Source organism: Bufo bufo, chromosome 2 (genome assembly GCF_905171765.1).
Source record: "Bufo bufo chromosome 2, aBufBuf1.1, whole genome shotgun sequence".
NCBI classification, from domain to species: Eukaryota; Metazoa; Chordata; class Amphibia; order Anura; family Bufonidae; genus Bufo; species Bufo bufo.
Window position 1 is genome coordinate 604145979 of NC_053390.1, and position 24095 is coordinate 604170073.

A 24095-nucleotide genomic window follows, 5' to 3' on the forward strand; every position below is an offset into this window, starting at 1 on the left:
CTCCAGGAGTTTTACCTGGCATTCGCAATACACGTGCAGTGTTTAACCACTTAAGGACCACAGGTTTATACCCCCCTAAAGACCAGGCCCTTTTTTACAAATCGGCACTACACTACTTTCACCGTTTATTGCTCGGTCATGCAACTTACCACCCAAATGAATTTTACCTCCTTTTCTTCTCACTAATAGAGCTTTCATTTGGTGGTATTTCATTGCTGCTGACATTTTTACTTTTTTTGTTATTAATCGAAATTTAACGATTTTTTTGCAAAAAAATGACATTTTTCACTTTCAGTTGTAAAATTTTGCAAAAAAAACGAGATCCATATAGAAATTTTGCTCTAAATTTATAGTTCTACATGTCTTTGATAAAAAAAAAATGTTTGGGTAAAAAAAAAATGGTTTGGGTAAAAGTTATAGCGTTTACAAACTATGGTACAAAAATGTGAATTTCCGCTTTTTGAAGCAGCTCTGACTTTCTGAGCACCTGTCATGTTTCCTGAGGTTCTACAATGGCCAGACAGTACAAACACCCCACAAATGACCCCATTTCGGAAAGTACACACCCTAAGGTATTCGCTGATGGGCATAGTGAGTTCATAGAACTTTTTATTTTTTGTCACAAGTTAGCGGAAAAATGATTTTTTTTTTTTTTTTTTTTTTCTTACAAAGTCTCATATTCCACTAACTTGTGACAAAAAATAAAAACTTCTATGAACTCACTATGCCCATCACGAAATACCTTGGGGTCTCTTCTTTCCAAAATGGGGTCACTTGTGGGGTAGTTATACTGCCCTGGCATTCTAGGGGCCCAAATGTGTGGTAAGGAGTTTGAAATCAAATTCTGTAAAAAATGACCTGTGAAATCCGAAAGGTGCTCTTTGGAATATGGGCCCCTTTGCCCACCTAGGCTGCAAAAAAGTGTCACACATCTGGTATCTCTGTATTCAGGAGAAGTTGAGGAATGTGTTTTGGGGTGTCTTTTTACATATACCCATGCTGGGTGGGATAAATATCTTGGTCAAATGCCAACTTTGTATAAAAAAATGGGAAAAGTTGTCTTTTGCCAAGATATTTCTCTCACCCAGCATGGGTATATGTAAAATGACACCCCAAAACACATTCCCCACCTTCTCCTGAGTACGGCAATACCAGATGTGTGACACTTTTTTGCAGCCTAGGTGGGCAAAGGGGCCCATATTCCAAAGAGCACCTTTCGGATTTCACAGGTCATTTGTTACAGAATTTGATTTCAAACTCCTTACCACACATTCGGGCCCCTAGAATGCCAGGGCAGTATAACTACCCCACAAGTGACCCCATTTTGGAAAGAAGACACCCCAAGGTATTCCGTGAGGGGCATGGCAAGTTCCTAGAATTTTTTATTTTTTGTCACAAGTTAGTGGAAAATGATGATTTTTTTTTTTTTTTTTTTTTTCATACAAAGTCTCATATTCCACTAACTTGTGACAAAAAATAAAAACTTCCATGAACTCACTATGCCCATCAGCGAATACCTTGGGGTCTCTTCTTTCCAAAATGGGGTCACTTGTGGGGTAGTTATACTGCCCTGGCATTCTAGGGGCCCGAATGTGTGGTAAGGAGTTTGAAATCAAATTCTGCAAAAAATGACCAGTGAAATCCGAAAGGTGCTCTTTGGAATATGGGCCCCTTTGCCCACCTAGGCTGCAAAAACGTGTCACACATCTGGTATCTCTGTATTCAGGAGAAGTTGAGGAATGTGTTTTGGGGTGTCTTTTTACATATACCCATGCTGGGTGAGATAAATATCTTGGTCAAATGCCAACTTTGTATAAAAAAAATGGGAAAAGTTGTCTTTTGCCAAGATATTTCTCTCACCCAGCATGGGTATATGTAAAATGACACCCCAAAACACATTCCCCACCTTCTCCCGAGTACGGGGATACCAGATGTGTGACACGTTTTTGCAGCCTAGGTGGGCAAAGGGGCCCATATTCCAAAGAGCACCTTTCGGATTTCACAGGTCATTTTTTACAGAATTTGATTTCAAACTCCTTACCACACATTTGGGCCCCTAGAATGCCAGGGCAGTATAACTACCCCACAAGTGACCCCATTTTGGAAAGAAGAGACCCCAAGGTATTCGCTGATGGGCATAGTGAGTTCATGGAAGTTTTTATTTTTTGTCACAAGTTAGTGGAATATGAGACTTTGTATGAAAAAAAAAAAAAAAAAAAAAATCATCATTTTCCACTAACTTGTGACAAAAAATAAAAAATTCTAGGAACTCGCCATGCCCCTCACGGAATACCTTGGGGTGTCTTCTTTCCAAAATGGGGTCACTTGTTGGGTAGTTATACTGCCCTGGCATTTTCCAGGGGCCCTAATGTGTGGTAAGTAGGTAAATGACCTGTGAAATCCTAAAGGTGCTCTTTGGAATGTGGGCCCCTTTGCCCACCTAGGCTGCAAAAAAGTGTCACACATGTGGTATCGCCGTATTCAGGAGAAGTTGGGGAATGTGTTTTGGGGTGTCATTTTACATATACCCATGCTGGGTGAGAGAAATATCTTGGCAAAAGACAACTTTTCCCATTTTTTTTACAAAGTTGGCATTTGACCAAGATATTTCTCTCACCCAGCATGGGTATATGTAAAATGACACCCCAAAACACATTCCCCAACTTCTCCTGAGTACGGCGATACCAGATGTGTGACACTTTTTTGTAGCCTAGATGCGCAAAGGTGCCCAAATTCCTTTTAGGAGGGCATTTTTAGACATTTGGATACCAGACTTCTTCTCACGCTTTGGGGCCCCTAGAATGCCAGGGCAGTATAAATACCCCACATGTGACCCCATTTTGGAAAGAAGACACCCCAAGGTATTTAATGAGGGGCATGGCGAGTTCATAGAAATTTTTTTTTTTTGGCACAAGTTAGCGGAAATTGATATTTTTAATTTTTTTCTCACAAAGTCTCCCGTTCCGCTAACTTGGGACAAAAATTTCAATCTTTCATGGACTCAATATGCCCCTCACGGAATACCTGGGGGTGTCTTCTTTCCGAAATGGGGTCACATGTGGGGTATTTATACTGCCCTGGCATTCTAGGGGCCCTAAAGCGTGAGAAGAAGTCTGGAATATAAATGTCTAAAAAAATTTACGCATTTGGTTTCCGTGAGGGGTATGGTGAGTTCATGTGAGATTTTATTTTTTGACACAAGTTAGTGGAATATGAGACTTTGTAAGAAAAAAATAATAATAATTCCGCTAACTTGGGCCAAAAAAATGTCTGAATGGAGCCTTACAGGGGGGTGATCAATGACAGGGGGGGTGATCAATGACAGGGGGGTGATCAATGACAGGGGGGGTGATCAATGACAGGGGTGGTGATCAATGACAGGGGGGTGATCAATGACAGGGGGGTGATCAATGACAGGGGGGGTGATCAATGACAGGGGGGTGATCAGGGAGTCTATATGGGGTGATCACCACAGTCATTGATCACGCCCCTGTAAGGCTTCATTCAGACGTCCGGATGCGTTTTGCGGATCCGATCCATCTATCAGTGCATCCGTAAAAATCATGCGGACATCTGAATGGAGCTTTACAGGGGGGTAATCAATGACAGGGGGGTGATCAGGGAGTCTATATGGGGTGATAACCACAGTCATTGATCATGCCCCTGTAAGGCTTCATTCAGACGTCCGGATGCGTTTTGCGGATCCGATCCATCTATCAGTGGATCCGTAAAAATCATGCGGACATCTGAATGGAGCCTTACAGGGGGGTAATCAATGACAGGGGGGTAATCAATGACAGGGGGGTGATCAGGGAGTCTATATGGGGTGATCACCACAGTCATTGATCACGCCCCTGTAAGGCTTCATTCAGACGTCCGGATGCGTTTTGCGGATCCGATCCATCTATCAGTGCATCCGTAAAAATCATGCGGACATCTGAATGGAGCTTTACAGGGGGGTAATCAATGACAGGGGGGTGATCAGGGAGTCTATATGGTGTGATCACCACAGTCATTGATCATGCCCCTGTAAGGCTTCATTCAGACGTCCGGATGCGTTTTGCGGATCCGATCCATCTATCAGTGGATCCGTAAAAATCATGCGGACGTCTGAATGGAGCTTTACAGGGGGGTAATCAATGACAGGGGGGTAATCAATGACAGGGGGGTGATCAGGGAGTCTATATGGGGTGATCACCACAGTCATTGATCACGCCCCTGTAAGGCTTCATTCAGACGTCCGGATGCGTTTTGCGGATCCGATCCATCTATCAGTGCATCCGTAAAAATCATGCGGACATCTGAATGGAGCTTTACAGGGGGGTAATCACCACAGTCATTGATCATGCCCCTGTAAGGCTTCATTCAGACGTCCGGATGCGTTTTGCGGATCCGATCCATCTATCAGTGCATCCGTAAAAATCATGCGGACATCTGAATGGAGCTTTACAGGGGGGTGATCAGGGAGTCTATATGGGGTGATCACCACAGTCATTGATCATGCCCCTGTAAGGCTTCATTCAGACGTCCGGATGCGTTTTGCGGATCGGATCCATCTATCAGTGCATCCGTAAAAATCATGCGGACGTCTGAATGGAGCTTTACAGGGGGGTGATCAATGACAGGGGTGTAATCAATGACAGGGGGGTGATCAGGGAGTCTATATGGGGTGATCACCACAGTCATTGATCACGCCCCTGTAAGGCTTCATTCAGACGTCCGGATGCGTTTTGCGGATCCGATCCATCTATCAGTGGATCCGTAAAAATCATGCGGACGTCTGAATGGAGCTTTACAGGGGGGTAATCAATGACAGGGGGGTAATCAATGACAGGGGGGTAATCAGGGAGTCTATATGGGGTGATCAGGGGCTAATAAGGGGTTAATAAGTGACGGGGGGGGGGTGTAGTGTAGTGTAGTGGTGCTTGGTGCTACTTTACTGAGCTACCTGTGTCCTCTGGTGGTCGATCCAAACAAATGGGACCACCAGAGGACCAGGTAGCAGGTATATTAGACGCTGTTATCAAAACAGCGTCTAATATACCTGTTAGGGGTTAAAAAAAACACATCTCCAGCCTGCCAGCGAACGATCGCCGCTGGCAGGCTGGAGATCAACTCTCTTACCTTCCGTTCCTGTGAACGCGCGCGCCTGTGTGCGCGCGTTCACAGGAAATCTCGGCTCACGCGAGATGACGCCTATTGGCGTTAGTGTGACCTGGGAGCGCCGCAGAAATGACGCCTTTCGGCGTTAGCGTGGCGGGAAGTGGTTAAGGAACATTAGATGGCTCCAAAATGAAAATAAAAGCATATAAACAATAAGAAATAAACATCATGGGCATCGTGGCATGTGAAAACGCCCATACTATTAAAATATTACAAAATTTATCCGATATGGCAAACGAAATGGAAAAAAAATGTCAAAATGGCCAATTCGCTGTATTTTGGTTGCTTCACCTCCCACAAAAAATGTAATAAAAATTGATCAAAAAGTCAAACACATTCCAATGTGGTATCAAAAGTACAGATTGTCTTGCAAAAAATGAGCCTTCACACAGCCCCATACACATAACTACAAAAAAGTTATAGGGGTCAGAATATGGTGACGAAGGTAAAAAAAATAAAAAAAAATTCAAGGTTTTAATATTTTTTCAGTATTAAAATGCAAGAAAAACTTTATATATGTGCTATAACCATAATCGTACTGACCTAGAGAATTAAAGTAACAGGTCAGTTTTACCATATAGATACAAAAATATAACCCATATTGGGTTTCTTTTCATTTGGAATTTCTTTTCACCTCTCCACTACGCCATATGCAATATTAAATGGTGGAATTAGAAAGTGCAACTTGTCTCGCAAAAAACAAGCCCTCTACAGCTATGTGAATGGAATAATAAAAAAGTTATGGCCCTGGAAAGGCAAAGAGTGGAAAACGAAAATGTAGAAAGGATAAAAACCTCCGGGGCAGGTTAAAGCCAACCCAAATACTATGAACTAAAAACCCATAAAAACATGACAGAATGCACAGACAAGTACATATCAGGAAGACTGGAAAAAAGCAGTCAATATCAGGGTGAAGTGTAGTCTCTAGAGTATAAAACAGAAAGAAGAAAACAATAATGTTTCAAAGTCTGTCAGATAACTATAATTAGTCTTACCCCATACAAATGAATGTATACAGTAAGTACATTATCTACATAGTAGCATGTATGCATTACGTTAAGTAGAGCAAACATTTGGAAAGTTAACCATTTTCTAGCCCCTCATCATTGGAGGAGAGGAGTTAATGTCAGGCTGGGGCGTTAGAGGGAGTGGAGGAGGCTGTGCCCTCAGAAAGCTCAGCAAGCTTATAAATAGAGTGAGCGAGCAGCTCTTACCTCACAGTCTGCGGTCATACAACTGTCCTGAGCCCAGCAGACCTGAAGTTCTGAGCCAAGAGAAGACTGACTGGAGCAGAGATGTGTGAGCCATACTCCAAGGAGAAAACCATTGAAATGAGGAAAAAGTACATAGGGTAAGCACAGCTGCTATCAAGCATATGGAATATTAACAGTACACTTAGGGGGCATTGCTATAATATCTGCAGCTTCAGCTACATTGTTTTGCTGTGAAGATTTCACAATGCGGACAACGTCTTCACCCTGAGAAGTTGAGTTTTTTTTGGCATTATACAATATGTTACTAGGTGCTAGGACATGTAATATGAGTTAATGCACAACCGATCTTCAGGTTGTAACAAACCCAGGCAATAATGTCAGTGTTCCCTTCTTTACCTTTGATGGTGACTGCGTTAGGATGGCGAGCATCATGAAGAGCCTAAGGGTACTTTCACACTAGTGTTATTCTTTTCCGGCATTGAGTTCCGTCAAAAGGGCTCAATGCCGGAAAAGAACTGATCAGTTTTATCCTAATGCATTCTGAATGGAGAGCAATCCGTTCAGGATGCATCAGGATGTCTTCAGTTCAGTCTTTTTGCCTTTTCAGGACAGAGAAAATACCACAGCATGCTGCGGTTTTATCTCCGTCCAAAATTCCGGAACACTTGCCGGAATGCCGGATCCGGCATTTTTTCCCATTGAAATGCATGATCCGGCCCGAGTGTTCGGCAAAACTGATCCAGCATTGCGGTCTGCGCATGCTCAGACCACAAAAAATGTGAAAAAAAATTAATGCCGGATCCGTTTTTCCGGATGACACCGGAGAGACTAATCCGGCAATTCAATGCATTTGTCAGACGGATCAGACTGCTTGTCGGAATCCTCTGCCGCAAGTGTGAAAGTACCCTAAGGCCTCTTTCACACGGGCGTCGCGTGTGAGGGCCGGATAGGATGCGAGTGCGTTGCGGGAAAATGTGCGATTTTTCCACGTGAGTGCAAAGCATTTTAATGCGTTTTGCACGCACATGAGAATAATCAGCATGTTTGGTACCCAGACCCGAACCCGGACTTCTTCACAGAAGTTCGGGTTTGGGTTAGGGTTAGGTATTGTGTAGATTTTATTATTTTCCCTTATAACATGGTTATAAGGGAAAATAATAGCATTCTTAATACAGAATGCTAAGTAAATTAGGGATGGAGGGGTTAAAAAATAAAACAAAATAATTAAACTCACCTCATCCACTTGTTCACGCAGCCCGGCTTATGTTCTTTCTTCTTCTTTAAGGACCTGGGAGGAAAAGTACCTTTGGTAACGTCACTGCGCTCATCACATGGTCCGTCACATGGTCCATCACTATGGTGATGGGCCATGTGATGAGCGCCATATGATGAGCGCAGTCATTGAATGCCAGTGTACCCAAAATGAATCCTAGAATCTGGCAATCCGGGGGAAATAAAACAGATCCTGGCATACATCTGTACTTGTCATATCAGCCTGATATAACTGCTACATAAGAGTTAAACATTTACATATGTCAGGAACAGGGAAAAGTGGGGAAAGTAGCAAGCAGCAGCAGAGGAACCAAAAGCGAGGAATTTCCTACAAGAACAAACACGACAGATCACTGTGGTCATTATAAAAGGAAGGAGGCCTCACATTTCTGGGTAGAAACACATGCAGTATATCCTAATGTTTAAGAAAAGAAGAAGCTGAACTAACGAAACTTTAAATGCATTACACATATTGTAAAAGTTTAAATGGTAACTGTCATTTATTTTTATTTGCTAGTTTATTAGAGCTAGGCATTTAAACCTGAGTTAGGCCTCTTTCACACGGGCAAGTTTTCCGCGCGGGTGCAATGCGTGAGGTGAACGCATTGCACCCGCACTGAATCCAGACCTATTAATTTCTATGGGGCTGTGCACATGAGCGGTGATTTTCACGCATCACTTGTGCGTTGCGTGAAAATCGCAGCATGCGCTATATTTTGCGTTTTTCACGCAACACAGGCCCCATAGAAGTGAATGGGGTGCGTGAAAATCGCAAGCATCTGCAAGCAAGTGCAGATGCGGTGCGATTTTCATGCATGGTTGCTAGGAGACGATCGGGATGGGGACCCGTTCATTATTATTTTCCCTTATAACATGGTTATAAGGGGAAATTATAGCATTCTTAGCACAGAATGCTTAGTAAAATAGGGATGGAAGGGTTAAAGAAAAATTAAAAATAATTTAACTCACCTCATCCACTTGTTCACGCAGCCGGCATCTCTTCTGTCTTCTTCTTTGATGCTCAGGAGGAAAAGGACCTGTGGTGACGTCACTGCGCTCATCACATGGTCCGTCACATGATCTATCACTAGCGTGATGGATCATGTGACTGGGCATCAAAGAAGAAGACAGAAGAGAAGCTGGGCTGCGCGAAGTGGATGAGGTGAGTTAAATAAAAAAATAAAAAAATAATTTTTTTAAAAATCGCAGCGCTCAGCTCATAGCCAGTCCTGGAAATGTATCCAAACATTTATGACATAAATGTTCAATATGCCATAAATAATTCACTTGGTAAGACTTCTTTACGTTTTATTTTCGGCCCTTGGGACTGGTTGAGTCTGACAATGTGGCCCCCAATAAGAAAAGGTTGTGCTCTCTTGTCTTCGAGACTCCACGGTGATGGGAGATTACAAGCTTTCCTATAGTGGTCTTCTCTATGCATCTGCTTTGTGGGCACAATTGCCAGGAGGAATTGTGGGCATAAGCACAAACATCAGCTCAGCTCACTTGGTTGATTAAGATTGAAAATCCCACATTTCACTAGAAAAAAATGAAATAAGTAGAAGATAGTGAAGTGAAAACATCAGTGCCCTGCTGTCGCCTCCAGTAAGCAGAGCTCCTCTGGCTATATACAGTCTGTTCTCTGTTTAACGCCAGACAACTGTTTTTTATCTAAGCCGAGACCCACAGATCGTAATCATTTCCGTTGCGCTTCGTGATTCAAACTCTCCCAGCCAGTAAACATACTTGTTGCTTAGTAAATCATTTTATAACTCGTGGAAAAGCCAAAGCAATTCCAGGAGGATCTGCTGGACCTATTTCTATAATATCTAAAGTCCTGGAAACCTTAAAGGGGCCGTCCAAGTCTTTAAAACTCATGACCTATCCTCAGGTCATCAGTATCTCATAGCAATACCAAGCACATCTGCTATCCAATGATTGGTGCTTGGTAAGTTTGCGAGAAGGAGGCGATGGTGCTCACCGGAAGTCGGTTTGATTTTACTTTTGCATTTTCAGCCGTAGCAACATGCACTCACTTCATTTTACAGAGCAGTAGCTTGTAGTCTCACATGACGAATGTAAGAGAATACTATATTACGGTAGTTACTCAAGGATATTCCATATGTCCCAGTCTAAGTTTGCTCCGCGTACATGTGTACATTATAAAGCATATTGAACAGTCCTAGGCGGGTGACATACTTGATGAGTGACTACCAATTAAGTAGATGCCATAACCATGAAGAAGACTTAAAGGCGTTGTCTCACTATACAGTATATATATATATGTCTGTGTTGTTCACACTTCCGCTAGGGGTGTCTGACATTTAGCTTTAAAAAAACAGATACATTATGTTCCCCTGTCAGGGCGGTGCTCTGTGCCCATACTGCACTCTCCTATCCTATCCTGGCAGCCTGGTCCCCGCTAGCTCCTGTGCCTTTCTATAGCAGGAACAGCCACCATACTCCTGTGTATAAGGGTCCATTCACACGTCCGTGTGTGTTTTGCGGATCCACGGATTCGTAGATCCGCAAAACACGGACATCGGCGATGTGTGTTCCGCATTTTGCGGACCGCACATCGCCGGCACTTAATAGAAAATGCCTATTCTTGTCCGCAATTGCAGACAAGAATAGGACATGTTCTATTTTTTTCGGGAACGGACCCGGAAGTGCGGATCCGGGCAGCACATCGTTCTGCCCCATAGAAATGAATGGGTCCGCAATTCCGTTCCGCAAAATGCGGAACGAAATTGCGGACGTGTGAATGGACCCTTAGGTTGGAGGCCGCTACCTGTCTTCCATATGATGCACATGCACATTTCCCAGCTCTTGAAAGGCCAGTGTCCAGAACATAAGAAAACTAAAACAACATGTAATATACAACATACATGGAAACGGGGATGAACTTGAAAGTGTTTCATTGATTTGCATTTCTTCATGATTAGTTGTTTATGGAATAGAACACGTCTGTCCTGCCAGGATGAGAGAGAAGGCTTGAGTTAAAACTTTTCTGAACTAGCGCCTGGCAAATGTCCTGTTATTTTAGGTTGCTGTCACTCGGTCAAGTTTTCTGATGCAGTTTTGGAAGCCAAAATCAGGAGTGAATAACTAAGAAGAGAAGTCGTATCTGCCATTTATACTTTCTCTCCTCCATTGCCTTCCAAAACTGCATGAGGAAACCCTACCCTGTGGCAGCGCCCTTAAAGACTGTTTGTCTACTCATTATCTTCAGTGACAGCTGACTGTAGTTATTTCGTACACTGCAGCCGGTCTGAACTGGTTTTCCACACATCAGGATAAACAGCTAAGGGTACGGCCAGACGCTCGGGTTTCTGCATGCTGTTTAGGAAAACCAGGAGTGAATTTAAAAAACAGACGCTGCATCCGTCCTTTATACTTTCTCTCTTTTTCTGATCCACTCCTCATTTTGGCTTCCACAATTGCATCATTAAACCTGACCATGTGGTCATATCCTAAAAGTGTGTAAAAGCCACACAAGAGCAGAAGCTTCATGTACTGTGACTACTTCATGCTTCAGCTCCATTAGTTAAGCTGATAGCTTGGCTTTTGGCACTTATATTGATGCTAAACAGGATAGATTTTATTTGAAGGTAACCCCCACTACAAATTCCGACAAGCCTATTTTAATGTGAAAGCCCACAGGAATTTTTTGTATTTTTTTGCGTTGCCGCATTCAGACATTTATAACTGTTTCTACATTTTTTTTATTCTAATGATTTGTACAACTACAGATTACGAAATACACTGTATGTATAGTTTTTTATGGCTTACTACTTTTACACATTATTGTCATGTCTCATGCAAAAAGTAGTTTTTAATGTTGCCACATTCCAAGAGACAAAACTTTTCTATTTTCCCTTCTAGGTAGCCTTGTTTGGGCTTATTTTTTGTAGGACACAATGTCGTTTTCATTGGTATCATTTTGGGGTACATGAAACCTATTAATTCACATTTATTATACTCATTATACCAAAGCATTATAGCCTATCAGGGTAAAACTAGTCGGCTGTCTATAAGGCTGTGGCTAATATGCATCCGTGTTGTATGGATCTGTGATATGATGCTATATACTACTACAGGATCATAATGTACTTCCAATTTTATATGCGTTACAATGAAATTCTCCACTAGAAACTTTAGGGCACCATGTGATAGCACATGGATAGCACCATTTTATGCATACACCATGTACCTGAGAAAAATCATAAGCCAGTTCTGATGGGACCATACAGGCCTTACAGCTGCTTCACAGACAGGATCAAATAAAGGTCAAATAAATGATGATGTCAGCCAGGCCGAAAGCCAAAATAGTGGACCAGTCATGAAGTGAGGAGGGTGGGAACAGCATGAGAAGGCCACACAGTGTACCTATGACATAGTGGTGAGATGGAAGCAGCAAAAGGATGTGACGTACCAAACCACATGGGAGACACGTGAGGCTACGGTGGGCTGATAGGGGTGGTAGTTGTTTGTACTGACGGTTAGCAGATGCCTCCCTGGGCCGGCAGTGCAGTGGATGGGAAGACAGCACTAAATCCTCCGGGGCACTCTCTGTTGCAGGGAACACCAGCCAGATGTTGGTTGAGGTGCCCTTGATGGTAATTGGTGGTTAAGGTGCTTTGGTGGCTGGGCCCCTGGTTCGTGATGCCAGCACCGTAAGGTGCAAATGTTGAGCGTAGTAGTAGAAATGATGAGGAGTCGGTTGTGATCAAACAGTTGAACATTTACTGAATCAATTGTCTTCAGGTAGTCAGTACAGATACAGTTCATTTGTATGATATAAGTGATGACTCAGAAATAAGTCCAATTGTATTCCACTTATCAGCTTTAGGTAATTGTCAGTTGAGGAGTTCTCTTTAAGGTTGACACTTTACAGGCAAGACTTCTGTAATTATTCTAAGTCCAAACTATAGCACTCTGGTACTAAATATGCTGTCTTCTACTTATCTTGAGCTATCCAATAAGGGCGTTCTCCCTTGTGGCAGGCATCAGTCTTCTGCTACATTATTTGCAGGATGCTCTCCTGAAGTAATTAGGTTTTTAGGTTTTCACTATGTCCCGGAAGGCTTCTAGTGAATATGGACAATTCTGCAGATCAATTATCGATTCGTGTCCCGGCACTTGCTCTCAGGCACTGGTGATGATGAGGTCCATAAGCTAGATTCAGCTGTAACCCTCACTAGTCTCTCCCCATATCCAGACATAGACTTACTGTCTGGTGCTTGGCTGCTGTAGATAAATGTTAGCTGTCAGGGGCGTACATAGAAATCACTGGGCCCCATAGCAAAAATCTGAATTGGGCCCCTAACCCCGACCACTACCCATCCCTGGCCCATCCCACCTTCTGTTCTGGCCCCTCCCCCACCACACCCCCATTTGCCAATAAAGAAATGTATACATACGTTCGTACGTATTCGTACTGACCCAGGGAATGAAGGGCACATGTCAGTTTTGCGGCAAAGGGAATGCCGTAGGAACAAAGCCCTGTGGTATCTGAGTCTATGGAACTCCTGTGGATATTCCATAAAGGTTTTATCTGCAGTCCTATGTAACATTACAAATAACACAGTGATAACTCTCTGAGTACAGATAATGTAGTAGATGTCACCTGTAGTCCTATGTAACACCACAAATAACACAGTGATAACTCTCTGAATACAGATAACACAGTGATGGCTCTCTGATTACCGAAAATGTAGTAGTGTTACCTGCAGTCCTATGTAAAACCACAGATAGCACTAGTGCTGATAATGTGGTAGTGTTACCTGCAGTTCTATGTAAAACCACAGATAACACTAGTGTAGACCATGTGGTAGTGTTACCTGTGTACTTAGTGTGCCTCCCTGTGCTTCTCACATGGACTCAATGCTGGCGTCTCTGCCTCCTCTTCCATCTTCTTTATCTTGCCCGCACAGAACGTCCTGATGCAGCTGCGTCAAGACATAGGAACACTGTGGGCATGGTGATGGTGACACAAACAAATGCTCAGGACAGTGTGCTTTCCTCCTACTCCTCCCCCCACTGGGCATTTGGGGTGGGGGCATTAGGGGTTGGGGGGCTCATAGAGGACTCGGGGGAGGCTCATAGAGGACAGCGTGCTTTCCTCCTACTCCCCCCCCCCGGATTTTGGGGGAATGGGGGGGCTTTAAGGGTTGGGGGGGGCTCATAGAGGACTCGGGGGGGGGGGGGGAGGCTCATAGAGGATAGTGTGCTTTCCTCCTACTCCTCCCCCCCAGGCATTTTGGGGGACATTAGGGGTTGGGGGGCTCATAGAGGACCTGGGGGGGCTTATAGAGGACAGTGTGTTATCCTCCTATTCCCCCCCCCTGGGCATTTTGGGGTGCATTAGGGGTTGGGGGGACTCATAAAGGACTCAGGGGGGGAGTCTCATAAAGGACAGAGTAGGAGGAAAGCAGATTGTCCTCTATGAGCCCCCCCCTCCCTGTCCGGTCAGGAGCGGACCGCGGTCCTTTAGTCTGGGCTGGGGGCTGCACTCACTAGTGCCACTGCACTTGCTGTCGGCAGGGCAGATGCGTCAAGACATAGGAACACTGTGGGCATTGTGATGGTGACACAAAAAAATGCTCAGGACAGTGTGCTTTCCTCCTACTCCTCCCCCCACTGGGCATTTGGGGTGGGGGCATTAGGGGTTGGGGGACTCATAGAGGACTCGGGGGAGGCTCATAGAGGACAGCGTGCTTTCCTCCTACTTCCCCCCCCCCCACCCCGGATTTTGGGGGAATGGGGGGGCTTTAGGATTTGGGGGGGGGCTCATAGAGGACTGGGGGGGGGGGGGGAGGCTCATAGAGGACAGCGTGCTTTACTCCTACCCCCCCCCCCCAGGCATTTTGGGGGACATTAGGGGTTGGGGGGCTCATAGTGGACCTGGGGGGGCTTATAGAGGACAGTGTGTTATCCTCCTATTCCCCCCCCTGGGCATTTTGGGGTGCATTAGGGGTTGGGGGGGACTCATAAAGGACTCAGGGGGGGAGTCTCATAAAGGACAGAGTAGGAGGAAAGCAGATTGTCCTCTATGAGCCCCCCCTCCCTGTCCGGTCAGGAGCGGACCGCGGTCCTTTAGTCTGGGCTGGGGGCTGCACTCACTAGTGCCACTGCACTTGCTGTCGGCAGGGCAGATGACCAGTCTTCAGCCATGCAGGCGGCGAGCAATGATAATACGCTCCCTGAGTAGCTGCTCTGTGTGTAGTTTGCGGCGCCCGCTCCTGCTGCCTGTGCCATCCCAGCTATACACTGGCCAATCAGCAGCTGCCTCTTTGCGCTGTCTTGCGCTGATTGGCCAGTGTGAAATGCAGCACGCCTGCAGCCCGGAGTCCCGATCCTTCAGGTCAATGATTGGCCAGTAGCTCCGACGGCGGGGGGGGGGGGGACGGTGGAGGCAGTTCGGAAGAACACACAAGAGCCGCTGCGCCGCATATTAACTCATTAACTAAGTGTGCAGAGCAAACGGAGGGGAAGGGCCTTCCGTGCGCTCCGGGCCCCCCTGTGCCGCGGGCCCCATAGCAACGGCGTGGTCTGCCTATATTGGCGGTATGCCACTGTTAGCTGTACTCCCTTAGCCTGGCCATGACCAAGGGGTAGAAATAGCAGACTACATGGTGGACGATGCCTGTTTCTCTCCTCCATAAACGTGCTTCTCCTCTCACTAACTACTAACTTCAACTAACTTTATTAACACACCCCAAGCTATATATATTATGTGGTGACAGCACCAGCTGGGGCGGATGGGTGAAATGACATTGCGAGCCTGATAATAGGAAATACCGTACAATGCAAATAAATACCTATATATATTCAGATGTTTAAAGTGTCCCATTTACACACATATGTGGGACGCTGCAAGGAGACCACAGAGTGGCAAGGTGACATGGTGTGGAGATGGCAGCAGCATGAGGACACCACAGAGTGGCAAGGTGACATAATGTGGAGATGGCAGCAGCAGGAGGAGACCACAGAGTGGCAAGGTGACATAGTTTAGAGGTGGCGTCGGCATCCGGAAACCACAGAGTGGCAAGGTGACGTGGTGTAGATATGGCAGCAGCAGGAGGAGACCACAGAGTGGCAAGGTGACATAGTGTGGATATGGCGGCAGCAGGAGGAGACCACAGAGTGGCAAGGTGACATAGTGTGGATATGACAGCAGCAGGAGGAGACCACAGATTCTGGAAAGATGTCATAGGCCGTGTGATTGTAAACATCAGGTCATCAGCGTATGCCGCAATTTTATATTCCTGCCCCTCCTACTGAAAGACCTGTGATATTAGGGTTCAACCAGATCTTTCGGAGTAAAGGCTCTAAGAGCAAGAAAATCAAGGGCAACCCTGTCTGGTCCCGTTTTGTATTTCAAACGTGGGTGATAAAACCCCATTCAACTACGTCGCTGCAGAGGGGTAGGTATATAGGGAACGGATCCAGGCCATCATTGAGCCATCTATGCCTACATGGTTTAGGACTTCAAATATCCACTGCCAGCTCACCCTATTAAAAGCATTTTGGCGTCTGTGGACAAAAGGCAGAAAGGTGTATGCTGAAGTTTAGCTTGGTGAATCAGATTCTGTACTTTAGTGGTATTGTCTCAGGCTTTTCTGGATTGGATGAAGTCCACTTGGTTAGAGTGAATCAGACTTGATAATAGGGGAACCAGGTGCGTGGCTAAGATTTTGGCAAACAGCTTGAGGTCAACATTAAGTAATGAGATTGGGCGATAACTTGCGCAGGCTGCTGTATCCTTCCCCTCTTTATGTATAACTGTGATGTGTGCATGAGTCATGTCTCTGGGAAGGGGAGTTCCTGTTGCTACCATGTTCAGGGCCTTAGTGAGTGGAGTCTGCAGTAGAGGTAAGTACTTCTTATAATAAAATGCGGGTAGTCCATCCAGGGGCTTTGCTAGGTTGCATGGTTTTTAAGGCTTACGAATGTTTTTATTCCGAAATGGGCTTACCTAAATCCAAAAGTGCCTCTTGTGGGATTTTCGGAAGACCCGATTGAGATAGGTACTTGCGCATAGTGAGTGTTAAGGGGGCCCTAGTCGAGTTGGGGCAAGGGATGTTATACAGAGACTTGTAGTATTGGGCAAAAGCCTCAGTTATTTTATCTGGGTCATTTAGGTTAGGGCCCTTTGGATTGGCGATTAGGGGGACATATTTTCTCGCTCTCTGTCCCTGCAAAGACCGAACTAAGGTCCTGCTACATTTATTAGCGTATTCAAATAAGTGCCTTCTACCTTTGGTTAACATGGTTTTGGTGCGTATATCTAATTTTTCTTTTAGCTTCCCACAAGCTATCAATAGGGCTGCCTTAGCCGTCTGGACATGAGATTGTTTGTGAACAAGCTCTAGGCGGGAGAGCTCCGCAAGAAGTTGGGAGATTTCCTCTGCTCTTTCTTTTTTTCGCCTGGATCCATGCTCAATGAGTGCCACCCTGATCACACATTTATGAGCTGCCCATACTGTAATGGGGGAATTGTTATCCACCTGGTTTTCCTCGAAGTAACTGGAGAGAACCCTGTGGATGTCTTGAGAGGTTACCAGATCCTGTATTAGAAACTCATTCAATCGCCACAGCCAGGACTTGGATGATGAAAGAGGGATTCTCAGAGAAACATGGAGCATAGCGTGATCAGAGAAGGTCATAATGTCAGCCTGGCACTTCGCTTCCTGACATACTTGTAGTTGAACTAAACCAATGAAACGAAAATTAAAATACCCCTAAAAGCGACGAATATATTTTTCTTTTTGTACTGAAATAGACCACTAAACACTTTCACCACAATTAACTGCGGAAATGCACTGAGAATATATTTTTCTTGTTGTACTAAAATACGACCCTATCTACTCTGACCAGAAAAAAATTAAAGATTGAAGTGCTTATATATATTTCTTGCAGTACTGAAATACGCCCTTGTATGCTTTCACCAGAAATAACTGCAGAAGTGACCTGAGAATATATATTTCTTGTTAGAGTGAAATAGGCCACTATATGCTTTAACCAGAAAACAATTAAATACTGAAATAGACCACTAAACACTTTCACCACAATTAACTGCGGAAATCCACTGAGAATATATTTTTCTTGTTGTACTAAAATACGACCCTATCTACTCTGACCAGAAAAAAATTAAAGATTGAAGTGCGTATATATGTTTCTGGTAGTACCGAAATACGCCCCTATACGCTTTCACCATAAATAACTGCAACAGCTCAGTGCGTATATATTTGTCTTTTTTTTACTGAAAAACACCCCAATACGCTTTCAACAGAAATAACTGCAACAGTGCAGTGAGTATATATTTTTATTTTTTTTATGAAATGCGCCCCTATACGCTTTCACCAGAAATCACTGCAGCAGTGCACTCAGAATAAATATTTCTTGTTGGACTGAATTAGGCCACTATATGCTTTCACAGAAAAAATGCACCAAACGGATATGCCACTGACTATACTGGCTAGTCATAAATGCAGATATTAAAAGCTAAGACTTTCGCCAATATATTCCTGTCAGGAAAATATCGGAGCCCATCATTGCACCACGTCACGGTCACTCAGCATGGCAAAGGGTCCTACCACTACGCTACCTATGGTGTGAACACGGTCTGAAGGTGATGTAATCCAGCTCGCAGCCAGGCTTCCACACAAACGCCTAGCAGGACAACTAGTGCAATGTGAAAAAAGCCAAGACTGCAAGCCACGCCCATATCAGACCCTGTGATGGAGGTCACCAGGTGCAAAAGAGTGTTTGAATGCCAGGTAACGGCACATACACTACATATAAAACAAGACAAAAACACAGAAATATAGTGGCAATACTGGAGGAGCGGCTCAACCTCTAACACTGTAGCGTGTTTTACATTGGGGGAGCAGCCCCACCGCATGTGGACCGCAGCAAACGACTATCCCCAGCAAAAAATGCATACGGTGGAGGATGTCGGCGCGGTCCACATGCACCACAAGGGCATCCTACACAAAGCGGAGCATTGTGCGGATGTAAATACAATCATATAAATCACAGAAAAAATGCACCAAACGGATATGCCACTGACTATACTGGCTAGTCATAAATGCAGATATTAAAAGCTGAGACTTTCGCCAATATATTCCTGTCAGGAAAATATCGGAGCCCATCATTGCACCACGTCACGGTCACTCAGCATGGCAAAGGGTCCTACCACTACGCTACCTATGGTGTGAACACGGTCTGAAGGTGATGTAATCCAGCTCGCAGCCAGGCTTCCACACAAACGCCTAGCAGGACAACTAGTGCAATGTGAACAAAGCCAAGACTGCAAGCCACGCCCATATCAGACCCTGTGATGGAGGTCACCAGGTGCAAAAGAGTGTTTGAATGCCAGGTAACGGCACATACACTACATATAAAACAAGACAAAAACACAGAAATATAGTGGCAATACTGGAGGAGCGGCTCAACCCCTAACACTGTAGCGTGTTTTACATTGGGGGAGCAGCCCCACCGCATGTGGACCGCAGCAAACGACTATCCCCAGCAAAAAATGCATACGGTGGAGGATGTCGGCGCGGTCCACATGCACCACAAGGGCATCCTACACAAAACGGAGCATTGTGCGGATGTAAATGCAGTCTTGGCTTTGTTCACATTGCACTAGTTGTCCTGCTAGGCGTTTGTGTGGAAGCCTGGCTGCGAGCTGGATTACATCACCTTCAGACCGTGTTCACACCATAGGTAGCGTAGTGGTAGGACCCTTTGCCATGCTGAGTGACCGTGACGTGGTGCAATGATGGGCTCCGATATTTTCCTGACAGGAATATATTGGCGAAAGTCTCAGCTTTTAATATCTGCATTTATGACTAGCCAGTATAGTCAGTGGCATATCCGTTTGGTGCATTTTTTCTGTGATTTATATGATTGTATTTACATCCGCACAATGCTCCGCTTTGTGTAGGATGCCCTTGTGGTGCATGTGGACCGCGCCGACATCCTCCACCGTATGCATTTTTTGCTGGGGATAGTCGTTTGCTGCGGTCCACATGCGGTGGGGCTGCTCCCCCAATGTAAAACACGCTACAGTGTTAGGGGTTGAGCCGCTCCTCCAGTATTGCCACTATATTTCTGTGTTTTTGTCTTACTATATGCTTTGACCAGAAAAAAAATGAGTGAAGTGCTTATATATATTTCTTGCAGTACTGAAATACGCCCCTATACGCTTTCACCTGAAATGACTGCAACAGTGCAGTACTTATATATATATTTCTTGTTGTACTGAAATACGCCCCTATACGCTTTCACCAGAAATAACTGCAACAGTGCAGTGCGCATATATTTTTCTTTGTTACTGAAATACACCCCTATACGCTTTCAACAGAAATAACTGCAGAAGTGAAATGCGTATATATTTTTCTTGTCGTACTGAATAAGATACTAAGATATAAGCCACTAAAGGCTTTTCAACATAAGACTTGTAGCCCAATAACAAAAAGCTGGAATGACAGAGCTGTCTAATGACTATTTGGATCCCCAAATAATTGTTCCCTGCACTTGTAAATCACTTTCCTATCAATGTCCCTAGCGCCTTCTGACGTATCTCCCTGCACTAAGATGCTGTAAAATGATTCCTCCCTATCCTTTCCCTGCACTTATAAATCGTTTATGTATATTTTTTCAGGTCTGGCTGGCTGCTAATTGGCTGCATGCAGGCATGTCAATCTGGGTGATCCAGCCTTCCCAGAGTTCCATGTCCTCAGTCCTCACACGTGTAGCCGCCATTTTAGGAAAATTGCAATTCGTTACCACAAAGTGCAAGAAAATTCGCATTAGTTGCGAATCAAATTTTTCCTGAAATTCTAAACTAATTCCATTTTGTCAGCTTCGATTCGCTCATCTCTAGAGATAAGCTACCGCAGTGGCTCTCTGTTTTCCCCATAGAAGACACATATACGTTCGGCCCAGCTGAACATACATGAGAGATAGCTGTCAGCTGTTGAATGTGTATGGCTCCTTAACACTGGAGCTCACAACAATTATATAACATATATAATGAATAGCCTCAAGCACAAGCAGGAAAATCCTGTCTAATAGTTGGAGTAAGTCTAAGGAGCCTATTAGACTGCTTGATGTTCGAGCACGTCCTCAGGATAGGTCTTCAGTATCTGATCTGTGGGAGTCCGACATCCGGGTCTCTGCTGATTAGCTGTTCAAGAAGGCACCAGCGCTCCTGTGAGCTTTGCAACCTTATCTCTGCTTTTCCTAGGTAAGTGGGCGTCACATTCATTGGTCACGTGGCCTAGGCGAATGGGGCTGAGCTGCGATACAAAGCACAACTGCTATAAAATGTACGGTGCTGTGCTTCGTGAGCTGAGAAAAGGCAGTAGCTCTCACAGGAGCCTTCTCAAAATGATGTGGTGTCCTGGATGTCGGAACCATACCGATCAGATACTGATGCCCTGTCCAGAGGATATGTCATCGGTATGAAAATCTCAGAAAACCCTTTTAAGGAAATATTTTTGGTAGCTAAGATCTAATATAAGCACCAATTATAATAATCCCTTAATTTGTCATTCCCTTTCAGGCCATCCTGCAAAGTATTTTTTGAAAAAGATCCAATTAAGATTGTATGTGCAAAAGGGCAGTACATGTTTGATGAAAGAGGAGAAAAGTACCTGGACTGCATAAATAATGTTGCTCATGGTAAGTCCATCATCATATACACGATAGATTGCACAACTGCCAGAGGCCCTGTTTTTATGATGTCATTGGTTTATTGTGTTCCTTTGGCAGCACTTGGACATGAATAATGCATGTTTTCCTCTCTTGTAGTTGGACATAGTCATCCAGAGGTGACAAAGGCTGCAGTGAAGCAAATGGAGTTACTGAATACAAACTCTAGATTCCTGCATGACAACCTCGTCCAGTATGCTGAGAGCCTAACAGCTACACTGCCTGAGGAGCTTTCTGTTTGCTACTTTGTGAACTCAGGGTATGTTTGCAAGTAATATCTCTTGTTCTCTGTGCAATATATTTTAAGATATAAGTTAAAATTTAGTTAGAAGCTAGCTATGTCTTATTATTTATGTTAACCGGAGTTTTCCATCTTCAGGGGCCTTTCGGGCAGAACCCCCTCATGTGGCTAGTTCTGTGTAGGGAAGCATACCTACCTGCTCCCCGCTGCTGGGTTACAGCTCTTTCACTCCCCGACTTCAGCACTCCAGCCCTATGTGTCAATATCATGTTTAACGGCTGCTGTAACCATTTACTGACCACATCAGTAATGTGTCCCACTTGCGTCACGTTAGTGGGTCTCGGGATGCAAGGGGATGCTTCACCATTGCAGCCAGTGATTGGCTGCAGCAGCTACCAAACCAGATGTTGACACCTGAACAGGGCCGGACTGGGACTTGAAATCAGCCCTGGCATCTTTAAGCACACAAGACCACCATAGACACACTAGACACACACACACTGGACACATACTACACACCCCAATGACACACTGGACACATGATCACACACCACTGACACACTGTAAACATGATCACACACCACTGACACACTGGAGACATGCTCACACACCAGTGATGCAATGGACAAATACTGCACAACACCACTGACACACTGGACGCACCACTGACACACTGGACACATGTGGTACACACCACTGGCACACTGGACGCCAGCTAAACACACCACTGACACACTAGACATGCTGCAAACACTACTGACACACTGGAAGCATGTGGCACCCACACTGACACGCTGGACACCAGCAGCACTCACAATTGACATACTGGACATCTGCTTACCACACCACTGACATACAGGATACGTGTTGCGCACACATCACTGACACACTGCATGCATGGTGTGCTTACCACTGACACTCTGAACTCATGTGCAACGGGCGCCTCCCCCTAGGGCCCTCTTATATCGTGTCCCAGGTTTAGTAAGTAATGCCGAGTGATGTAGTGAGGCCTAAATGTCTCTTTTTGTGTCACGGTGCTCCTATCTGGATACCGCTGTACCCCAGGCTTTGGCTCCGAAGCAATAAAAATGGGAAATAATTGAGGGATTGGAAAGAACTTGAGTCCAGACCTTGAGATGAAGTTCAACAGCAGCTTTACTTTGAATAAACGTTTCTTCAAACATTTTACAAGCTTTGTCTTGGTTCCAGCAGGCTTTAGCATTAAACTGGCAGGCAAACTCAACTCTGCTATATCTTTCTCTCACTCTGCTGTACTGACAAGCTGACTTCTTTATGCTGCACTTCACTTTTTAGTCGGACTTATCTTCAGCCAAGGAACTTTACTTCTGCCTCCATGGCCAGCAGAGCTTAAAGAGGACCTTTCATGTGTCCAAACATTGTAAACTAACTATCAGGATATGTAGCGCGGCGCCAAGGGATCTTACTGCACTTACTATTATTCCTGGGTGCTGCTTCGTTAATGACGGATCCGCACCAAACGCTAGTGTGAAAGTAGCCTTATTGTGCTAATCTTGATGAAGAAGCAGTGCTCACATAAGAACCTCCTCCGCTTCAAATAGCTGATCAGCTGGGGTGCTGGGATTTGGACCCCCTCCGAAAATTGATGAACTATCCTGAGAATAGGTCATCAATAAAAATCCACTGCACAACCCCTTTAATACAAAATGAAAAGTAAAAACATGGTACACCATGCTACCAACTACTACGGGTATGTAACAGGCATCCTATGTATTGTGATAGCAAGCAGCAATGTCATATACACGATATACAGTTGACCTGACAACTTAATATAAGGCATTATTCTCTTTCTGAAAACCCTTTCTCATAAAGAATATATAGAGTTTCCACTCCTTATTTGTTTGAATTTGTCTTCCAGGTCAGAAGCAAATGACCTAGCGTTACGGTTGGCTCGACAGTACTCTGGACACAGTGATGTGATAACCCTTGACCAGTAGGTTTTAAAATGTCATTATACTATAGAGCGTTCATTTTTGCTTGCTTGCTAAATCTGTAATACAGTAGAGATAACTGTCAATAAATTTCTATTCACATGCGACTGCTTTTACTTTAGACTTATAAGAGGTAATGAGCATAAAAGGAGTAGTAGTAGTAAAATTATATCAAAGCCCTATTCCATAGAAAATGTATGCTTGTCATTTTTTGCTTCAGTGCTTACCATGGACATGTGACGTCTTTGATTGACATAAGTCCATACAAATTTCAGCAACTCGGAAAAGAAGCCAAAAAAGAGTTTGTTCATGTGGTGAGTATTTATTAGCCCTTCTATTTCTGTGTCATACTTACATTTAGAAATACCACCTTTTATTAAGCATGTTCATTAAAAGACAAAGTTATATAGTTCCTATTGATCTGAATGATAAATCTTCAGCAAGCTCCCCCTAGTGGTGGCAATAATTCCAGAATTATATCATTTATGTGTATGGCTTGTGTGAGGA

The 24095-nt window shown here is 44.5% G+C and overlaps 1 protein-coding gene across 1 annotated transcript in view; it reads left to right on the plus strand.

The window, feature by feature from the left end:
• Window positions 1-6362: 6362 nt before the first annotated feature.
• The window catches only part of ETNPPL (ethanolamine-phosphate phospho-lyase), a 36498-nt gene continuing 18765 nt past the window's right edge, over window positions 6363-24095 (plus strand). Inside the window, exons 1-5 of the mRNA XM_040418380.1 lie at window positions 6363-6514; window positions 21229-21347; window positions 21477-21636; window positions 23516-23590; window positions 23809-23902. Coding sequence (XP_040274314.1) covers window positions 6459-6514; window positions 21229-21347; window positions 21477-21636; window positions 23516-23590; window positions 23809-23902 — 504 coding nt within the window. The 5' untranslated portion in view covers window positions 6363-6458. The remainder of the gene's footprint in view (window positions 6515-21228; window positions 21348-21476; window positions 21637-23515; window positions 23591-23808; window positions 23903-24095) is intronic.